The sequence below is a fragment of the Dryobates pubescens genome, chromosome Z (genome assembly GCF_014839835.1).
Source record: "Dryobates pubescens isolate bDryPub1 chromosome Z, bDryPub1.pri, whole genome shotgun sequence".
NCBI lineage: Eukaryota > Metazoa > Chordata > Aves > Piciformes > Picidae > Dryobates > Dryobates pubescens.
The window spans coordinates 125,222,603-125,232,898 of NC_071657.1; the positions used below are offsets into that span (position 1 = coordinate 125,222,603).

General features: G+C 38.6%; 1 protein-coding gene across 1 annotated transcript; it reads right to left on the reverse strand.

The window, feature by feature from the left end:
* Nucleotides 1-7,791: 7,791 nt before the first annotated feature.
* Nucleotides 7,792-10,081, reverse strand: LOC104303063 (arg8-vasotocin receptor). Its single transcript, XM_009903644.2, has 2 exons — nt 9,060-10,081; nt 7,792-8,023 (listed from the first exon to the last, which is right to left on the reverse strand). Exons 1-2 carry the CDS (start codon nt 9,976-9,978, stop codon nt 7,824-7,826), a joined length of 1,119 nt encoding a protein of 372 aa, XP_009901946.2. The 5' UTR covers nt 9,979-10,081; the 3' UTR covers nt 7,792-7,823.
* Nucleotides 10,082-10,296: the final 215 nt, after the last annotated feature.

Genomic DNA, 10,296 nt, shown 5'->3' on the forward strand with positions numbered 1-10,296 from the left:
GTTTAGATTGGATATTGGGAAAAAACTTTTTACTGAAAGTATGGTCAGGAGTTGGAATAAGCTGCCCAGGGAGGTGGTAGAGTCACCATCCTTGGAGGTGTCAAAAAAATATGTAGATGTGGCACTTCAGGACACAGTTTAATGGTCATGGTTGTCTTAGGTTGAAAGATGGACTCAATGATCTTAAAGGTCTTTCCAACTGAAACAATTTTATGATTCTGTAGAGCATGCCAGGGACTTGGGGAGTCCCAGAGCCCTTGTTCACAAGGGTTCTTCCAGACCCTTGCACTACTTTGAATGCTGATGCCTTCAACCAAACCTAAGACTAGGATCCTCAAAAGGTGGCAGGTTATTGTCACCCACTAGATACTGATTGCTTTGAGATTATGATTCAGTCACTGAAACTTTAATTTCAAAGAAAACAGTCTCAAACTTAAAAAAAAAACAACAAACAAGGTTTGGGAAAAAAGTGGTGCCAGATTATTCAAGCAGCAATCAATTCCAAATCACAGACATGCACACACACAAAAATGACATTTAAGCACAGTATCACAGTATAACTAAGGTTGGAAGAGACTCCAAGGATCATCTAGCCAGGCCTTAGAAACCTCCAGGGATGAGGCTTCCTCCACCTCCCTGGGTATCCTTTTCCAGTGTCTCACCACCCTCATGGTGTAGAATTTCTTCCTAAGATCAAATCTGAATCTACCCAATTCTATTTTTTCCCCTTTTCCCCCCACTTTTCTATTCCCCTTAGTCCCCCCAGATGACACCCTTAAAGCCCCTCACCTGCCCCATTTCCCCCCTTTTTCCCCTCAAATCCCAGAGCACCTGGGCGCTGTTGGAGACTCCTCCTAACCCAGATGTAGCCACTTTACCTTCCCCACCCATTCCCCTTTTTAATCCCCCCCAGGAAAGGCAGAAGCCCTAAGCTGAGCCCTTCTGGGCTGAGGGATCCTCCTTTCATCGCTGGTGAGTCCCACATGGTGCACACTGGGTGATGGTGGTGGTGACAACAAAGGCCGGGGGGCCTGGTGGCCCCCCGGTTGTTAGGGACAAGACTAATTGCAACTCCAATACCATCCATGGGTGTTGGCTGGGCTTCCTTACTGGGGCTGAGCTCCTCTGCTCTTTACTGGACTTTGAGGGAAGTATTGTAACTGAAGATGAAGGAAAGGCTGAGGTCCTAAATAACTTCTTTGTCTCCATTTTCAACAGTAAGGCAGGAGGACTTCAGGATAACTGGCCTCCTGAGCTGGTAGATGGAGTCAGGGAGCAGTATAATCTCCCTAATATCTATGAAAGATCATCAAGTCCAACCTGTCTCCACAGACCTCTCAAATAGACCATGGCTTTAAACTTGAGCTGTTCATCTGCCAAGGAACAAATTGCAAACTTAATAGTTATTACATAATCTGTAGATGTTCTCAGGGGGCCAGGAAAAAATTACCACAAATGCTTCTCTAATTGTGTCATACAAACTGGCACTGTTCACTGACCCTCAACTCTCTGCTTTCATCTCTCCTTACAATTTGCTGTTCTGTAGTATATGTGCTGCAGAAAGCTTGCTTAGTTACTGCCTGGTTTGTACAGTCTATGCTTCCTTAAATGTATATAATTGGTATTGAGGCAGGGTGCAAATGTGCCTTTCAACCAAACAACTGAGAGCACACACAACCGTTGGACTAACATCGCATAGTATGGAAATGGTTCAAAACCATAGTTCTGCATGTGACACAAAGATGTTTGTCAACATTGTTTTAAAGCCTACTCAGGGAGAAATAGTTCCATCTTCTCCAGAGACCACAAAGGAAACCACAGTGTTTTTCATGTGATTCAGACTTTTTCCAAGCCACACTTTAAACCAGACAGATGCAATAAACTTGTTCACAGGGAAGCTGTAGGATGAGGCAATAATCTTGTTTGCACCTTCCTATGTTTTTAATCTTGTAGTAAGTGGTCTAGTCCTAAATAGAACAGAGCATGAAGGTGCTTCTTAAGTAGTTTTTCCTTCAACTTGCCTTTATGCAGAATTTGTAAGTCTGAAGGTGCATTTGCACTTTGTTTCAAACCTTAGTTCATAACTTTTAATTTATTTGTTTTAACTAAGCCAGTTTTCTAATTTACCTTGTTCTTCATATGTGATACATCAGCAATTTTATCTCTGGCTGATCACTGAATTTGTATTAAATGAATCAATAAGCAGTATACCCACCTCAAGACTGCTTGCCAGAAGGCTTGTATTCCCTATGATGAAGTCCCATTTTTCCCATCCATAAGTCAGAATCTGAAGCCAGTCATCATTAAATCATCAGAGGCCAGACATCTATTAATGCATTTAGAGATGCGGGCAAACGTGTCCAATATACTGTGATAGCTACCAGGTAATTTATTCCTAGTATCTCTTCAAAGGTGGTGATATAGGTAGCTGAAGAATAAACTAAGGAGTACAAGACCAGCATTTTAATGAAACAATTGTGGTTTAATAGAAGTATGCAACAAAATTTTAATGTCTTGTGCCCAAATTTGTCATTGGGAAGCTTCATGTAATTTGATGCACAAAACAATATTCTTTGAACCAAAGAACATGTCTATATCCTTTTATCTAAATAAAAACATCAGAGATGTAAGGTGGTTTTTTTGTGACTGAAACCATGTCTTTTGTATTATTTTAATTTCAGAACTGGTCTACGTATGTCACACTGTGCCAAGTTTACATTTTGTTTTAAAACATTGAAGGTTATATGCTGATTTCATTTCAATGATAATGATGACAACAATACCTGTTTTTATTATCTGTTACTGCGCCAGTTCTTTTGAAAAGTGGTTACTGAGATGTAAGGTCTTGTCTGTTTCTAATTGTGATCAACTCCCCAGCCATAAGTTCCATACATCTTCAAGGTGACATGTTTTTGCTTGTCATTTTTTCACTCTTTTTTCCCCAAGTGATGTTGTCCTTCCACAAGGTCCTACTGATTCCTGTGTTAACCCAAAATTCAGGAGGTTTGTTGCTAAAGTTTGGGTAATACATAATTGTAACTTCTTTTTTTCCCATACAAGTATACTGAAATAGATGCAAGAAAGGTAAATCCCAATGCTGAAAGGTTTTTCAGAATACCAATCTTGATATAAAATAGCACTTGATGAATACAATAGCACTTGAATGTTTGCACTGTACCTCTAGGGAAACATTTGACAGAAATTCAAGAAATCTCTGGTTAGAGTTTCATAACCTTCAAATTTCATTATGGAGCTGGATGATAACAGATTACTTAGATTTAGGACTAACTTTTCTAGTCAAAAGCTTATGCTCTGTTCTGCTGTGTTGGCAGGAAAAGCAAGAGGGAGGGAGTATGGCCAGTTAGCTTCACTCAAAGCTTCTTCTTTCATTTCTGAAAAAGTGAAGCACAAGGTAGTAGGAATTTTACAGAGAACTTGCAGAGTTTTTCAATAGTTGCTTTCTTAATGAGATTAATCTCACAATCTCCTCAAGTGGCTGTCACGGTAGCATCACGCAAGCCCAAGAAAAAAGACACAGAGGCAAAGTGAGGACAATCTGGGGTATGTCTGCAAGAGATTAGGATGAGTAGAGTTTGGGAATTGCATTGCAGAAGGTCCACTAGGGATTGTGAGAGCACAGAGGAACCTATTGTTGGCACACATAATAGTGAAGAGCTGGATTTGGGAATGGCAGTTGGGAGTTTTGAAGTCCTAGTATAAATTCTATCATGTCATTTCTGATTATCTAATAGTGTGATTTCATTTCTGTTCAGATCTATATGCATCAGCTAATGTAGTAGTAAACAAATTATTTCTGTCTGCCTCACTGTAAGTAATGCAATTCTCATTTGAATTGTTTTCCTGTTTTGCTGCATGTATGAAACATCTAGTTCAAACTCAGGCATGTTTCCTACAGGAAACACCCAGGGCATTCAGGGCCAAATTCCTAGCTTATGAAGATAGAAAAAGGCTTGCCTTTTTTTTTTTTGTTCTCTGAGAAATCCAATTCAAAGTGGATTTGACTGAAAGAACTGACTAGACAGAGCATATTGCTTTGCCTTTGTCTGCTCATGATACTCTTTAGCCAAGAATAGCTAACATTTGGATGCACTTAGGGATGCTTTTACTCTATCCATGTGTAAGGGAGCTAGACAATACATCCATATCTGCATGCTGTGTCTGCCTCGCATAATAAACTCTGCCAGTTCCAACCTGGGTCTCCACATCACACTGCCAGTCTTCCCCCAACAACAGAGAGACAGGAGGGGCTTATTTGACCTAATAACCAGTTACAACTGTCAAAATAAGTGATCAAAGTGAATTTGGCAGGGCATTGTTTTGGCACGGTCTTTAAAATTTGCCAGCAGCATTTAATAGGCAAATTAAAGAGATTATGACCTGACACCTCTGGCTTCAGTATTCACCATTTGCAAGTAGTTGAACTGGAACTGGCTACGAAAATACAGCTGCAGTTCTGTTGAATAACATAATTACCAAAACATACTGTAAAGAATGCAAAACATATATTGGGACTTGCCTTTCATTCTACTAAGGTTTGGGTTTTTTCCCCATACTAAATCTATACAGAATTGATAGATTGCATTGTCTTTTAATTCTCTTATCTGTACTCTGAAACACAAAGCATTAATTTTTAAGGAAGAAACAAACACCTAGAACTGAAATGTCCCTTTCCCAAGTGGTAACAAAACCCCAGAAAGGCAAAAATAACCCAACCCAGATAACCAGAAACTATCTGGTAGTGCCAGTATCGACAATATAGCCATTTCCTCCATTCCCTTTCTGCTCAGAAATTGTTTGTGTGAGAAAACAGAACCTAGGCATTGATGAGGAAGGTTTTCATCTGATAATTGGATTTTTCCCATTTGCATGTGCTTCCCACAGTGCCTCCATGAATGTGTACACTTGAGTTCCTGAGCCTCCCTTATGGATTAAACACCCTGGCCAGACTACAGTGATGTCTCACAGTCATGCCTCTTAATGAGACACTGTAATTTCTATTGGAAGTCTAAGTGACAGTGAATTGAAAAATACATAGTCCAGATAAAGAATCAAAATATGGAAGGAAGCAGAGGCATGCAATGTTCACGTGACAACTGCCAAGAAAACTGAGAGCCAAATTCACAAAGGAAAAAAGGTCGCCATATTTTTAAATGCCCTTTTCTTTAAAACATAATAAAAGTTCTACAAAGAATACTTTATTAGAGGAAAAAATAGTTACCACAATGAATTTCCCATTATTTGAAAATGAGTTTTGAAAGAAAATTGTAGACCATAATCAAACTCCTGATTGAGTGTGTTTGTGTTTGGGTTGAACGCGATGATCTTGAAGGTCTCTTCCAACCTGGTTTATTCTATGTATTCTATATTCTATGTCATGGGTCAGTGCTGTCTATGGGGCAGGCAGGTCAGGCCATGCAGTGTGATGACTTGCATTTGAAAAATGCAGCCTAACTCACTTAGGGGAAAGAAAACAAAAAAATAATTTGAAAGTAAGCACTTGAGAGATAAAAATATCATTGTTTTGAACGTCATGAACAGTGAGCATTCATTTTGGAATTTGAGAATTTCTGGCATTTCATTCATTCACGATCAAAATATCTGAAATATGGACAGTTAATATTGTTCTCAGATTTTCATAGAACACATTGAACTACTGTTAGTTGAGAAATAAAGCTCTACCAGATTATTTATAGAGCTGGGAACAAATATATGAGCAATACAGAAATGGTAGGTAGTAGAATTTATACAGTTTAAATATCAGAGGCCAGACCGGGTGGTGTGTAATGGCACAGCTCTACTGTGGTCTCTGAGCAGTACTGTGACTTAACATTGGGTTCTGAATCTGAATGACTGTACATAATTTGAAAGCCCATTTGCTTTTGAGGTTTTCAGTGTGCCAATCCAGTAGTACAATGGCACAGGTTGAAGTATTTCTATTTACTGTTCCTTTCAACACTGCATATTTTGCTATGTAAGGTTAAGATTCATTCCTGTGTATTTCACTCTGGGTGATCCTACTCTAGCAGAGGGGTTGGACTAGATGATCTTCAGAGGTCCCTTCCAACCCCTAACATTCTGTGTAATTCTGTCAAGTAAAAAAAAAAAAAAAAAAGCAACCCTACCATTAACCATGGATTTACCAAGTCATAAAGGAGAACCTAAATGAGAGCTAATTAGACTGAAAGTGTTAAAGTTAGTGGGTGAATATAACAAATATCATGTTTATAGAACAGATTGTATTGTGCATGTTCATATCCCAGACAAGGACACTGCCATTTCAGTTACAGAATTGCTCTATCAGGGAACAAGTTGCAGGGAAGAATGAACAACTAGCATTTAAAGGGGGTGTGTGTAAATCAACTGCATTTATAATAAAAGATTTCATACAGATGCTTTCCATTCCTCTTTGGTACGGCCTTATCTAATTCTTACTCTTCCCACCTGCTGGAGACCTGTTCTTCTCACCAGCTGGACTGGAATACTACCTTTTCCTATCATAAAGAACATCAATATTTGGGTTGTACCCCTATCAGGTCTATCTATACATGGAATGGAGATTATAGAATATTCTTTCATATCAGCATGTGTTAACCTGAAGCATAACTATTCATTGTACTGCAGTACTTCTCACAGTCCAATCATTACATACTTATAGTCAATATTTCTTTACACAGTTTAAAGACCATTTTAAAAATCCCATTTTTATAGCTTTTCCAATAAAATTTGAGATATCACTCATAAAAATGAAATGTGAACAGTATAATGCAGGCAGATGACACACAAGTATCACCAAGAATCTCTGTGGGTGCAGCTCTATTCTCACCTGAAAAAGACTTGCTGATACTCCTTCCATATTCCTCTGATTAGACTGCATACACTGAAAGGAAAATAAATAGATACCTGCATAAAACACCCACAAACTAGCAAGCAAATGGCATTTTGAGATAAAGATATGAAGATTTATTTTTACCACAAAGGGGATACAATTGAATTTGAACCTGAAGGGGTTCTAAGCACATTCTGTCAATAAATTGCATGCCAGAACAAATGAATCTGAATACCAAATGAAAGCATGTGTGCATGTTGGGGAGGGGGGTTCAGCTCACTGCTTGCATATCAGGGAATGCATGGAAGACCAAATCCCATAGTATGAAGCCACAAAGCTGGACTGTTACACTGCTTGTGGTCCACAATGGCGTCTGAGACTGAAGTGTTCAGTGTCACAAGGACACAATTCTTTTTTCTAAAAGTTACATTAAGCTGCTTGGCATTTTATAAATGTATATAGGGAGTTAATTTTAAACAGATATTAAATAGCTGGCAAAGGATTGTTCTGACATTCTGCTGCCTTCTAAATTTTTGCCAGACTGTCCTCCAATCAAACGAGGACAATGAACAATTCATGGTTCAATTCAAAAACATATTCAAGTCTAATTACATCAGATTCCTTTCCAATCATGTTTCAATTTGTTGGGCCAGATAGTCATAAAATTTTGCTACTTAGAAAGCCAGAATCACAGAAAAGAAAGTACATCAGGACATAAAATATTTTAGATACTTTCTTGATTCTTTGTCGGGCTTCACAAGAATTCATTCTGACAGCACAGTGGTGATGGAAGTACTGAGTCAGCCTTGCACAACACAGAAACTTCCTGTATATGCTACAGAACAGCAGAGGAATATATTTACACAACAAAAGACGATTTTCCAGCTTCCTTATCCACAAAATAAGGGGTGGTGGTAAAATAGCAATACAACTTGCAAACAGCAAAAATAATAAAGCAACAGAAAGTACTCAGTGTTTACGCAGAAGTACTGTTTTCCTCAGGGTCTCTGTCTACTAGATGAATGCTCCCCGTGATTGCCGATTCCTCTTGAGCTGAGGTGTTCTCCAGATGCTTATTTGTGCAATATGGAATGTGGCCACAAAAATACATGTAAATCCATGGGTTGGTGCAACTATTTAAATTGCCAAGGAGCATGATAATGGTGAACACTGAACCTAGAATGAAATAGGTAAAAGACTAACAGAGTAAATAAAGCACTCATACAAATAAGTAATGTTTTCATAGTATTGTGTTTTCTGGTATACCTTGTTCGCATATTAAAGTTAATCTAGTAGTAGGAAATTTTCATGTATTCAGTGCAATTTGTAATTGCTGAAGGTATGAAACACACTGTATTGTAAGCATTACAGAGTTAAGTAGCTTGATGTAGCTCTTTTTTGATGTAGTTAACATAAAAATTGAAAGCAATTACTAACCTGGTATACAGATATAGATATAAAGGTATGTAGAATGAGATTCAAATTCACACTCACAGGAAGAATTCTTAAAACCCATCTCAGAAGATTCATTTTTTTTCATGAGGCAGAGCTATTATCTTTTTTTTTCCCTTTGATTTTTACCTTTGAGTTACAAAAGGTGAACTTAGATAAAGTCACACGCAGAGACAGCCTTTCACAAAGAGGCAACAGTGTAAGTCTGACAAGATTAATCTTGTTTACAACATGGGTTTTGGTACCTCTTTCAGCCTTGCTGTTTTGCTTCACAAGCAGCTGTTTCACAGCTTTTTATTGTTTCACAGTGTGCTGCAGAGATTTCATCAATATGATTTCAATATTCAGAAAAAACCCAGATGTCTGTCACTTTTGTACCTAGTTAACATGAAATACTTATTTTATGACTTTTAATAATCTCTTTGCCTCAAGAATCTGAAATACTGCTGCTTTAATGTCTAAAACCTTTAAAAGTCTAAACCTTTGCTGGAGCAGATTGTACTATTCACTATGCTGATCATCAATCTTTAAACAACTCACCACTCAAAACACAAACACAAACTGCACGCTTATATGATGTTTTGATCAAATAACACTTGAAGTTCTGTAACTAATTCAATACAGTCCATAGTCAATCTAGATATTTCTTCTAATCATACTCAAATTATCACATATAACTCCTGCACAAAAAGCAAAGTGCAAATATAAAGCAGCACAGTAAAATGCTAGCCTGCTATGAAGTTATGAATGAGGACCTTACCTTCAGTTATGACACTGGGGAACCACACAGACCACAGCTGTGCAATGAAGAAAGGTGACCAACAGAGAACATATGCAACAACTGTCACCACTGTCATTTTTACAGTCTTGATCATAGCCTTTGAAATACAGTTCACACTGCTTGCTCTGGATGGCAGGACTTGCTTCTGATTTGTTAATTCATATTCACTCTGTTTTTTCACACGAATATTTCTTTTGATTATTTTGCAAATCTTAATCTGGCACACAATAAGGATGACCGAGGGAATAAAGAATATAACTACAAAAATCCAAGTCACATATGCCCTTGGGCCCCATGGCTGAATAAATTCACCCCAACATTCAAAGATACCTGGAGATATTTCAGTCTTAGAAAAGATAAATACCTGTGGTAGGCTAAGAATCAGCGATATAGACCAGCTGGTGCAAATGGGGATGTTCCAGAGAGCTCTCTTCTTTTGGAAAGTGACCACAGGGTAGCAAACTGCTTGATATCTGTCCACTGTCATGACAACTATCATGTAAGTAGAGGCAAACATGCCCAGCAATTGCAGGTACTTGATAATTCTGCACAAGAAATCTGGCCCTATGAAAACATCTGTAATATCCCATATGAGTTGAGGCAGCACTTGAAAAAAGGCTACCACTAAATCAGCAATGCTGAGATGAAGCATGAACACATACATCCTAGAGAGCTTCTTTCTTCTTCGCCACAGTACCAGTATGAGAATAAAATTGCCTACTGACGCTGTCAGAAATATGACCCCCAGGACAGCAATCTCTACTTGAGCTAACTGCTCATCTCGTTCTGGTCTTCCAACAGGATCTGACTGATTTGTCAAACTCAGGAATCTGTGAGGAGGAGGACTCTCAGTCTGATGTGTGTTATCCTGCATAGGAAATGAAAAATTCTTCATCATGCACAGAAGCTACTCACAGTAGCTGCTACTTGCAACTCGGGTTAACAGCTGTGAAGCACTGGCTAGCAAACAAACCAGCCTGGGTTCAGGTTTCGGTGTATCTTCAAGTAAGTCTCCTGCTTGAGTGAACTAAAGCAGTGAGACCTGGATCTTGGTAAAATTCTGTCTCTTGCTGGTGTGCAAAAAGGCTTTATATAGGCTCCCAGCAGACAGAGCCTTATGTAACTGCAGAGCCCTCGGGTAGGCTGCAGGGACTGCAGCCAATGGCAGATCGAGCCACACAACTGGGGGAAATAGATAAATAAAAGGCAAACTTCA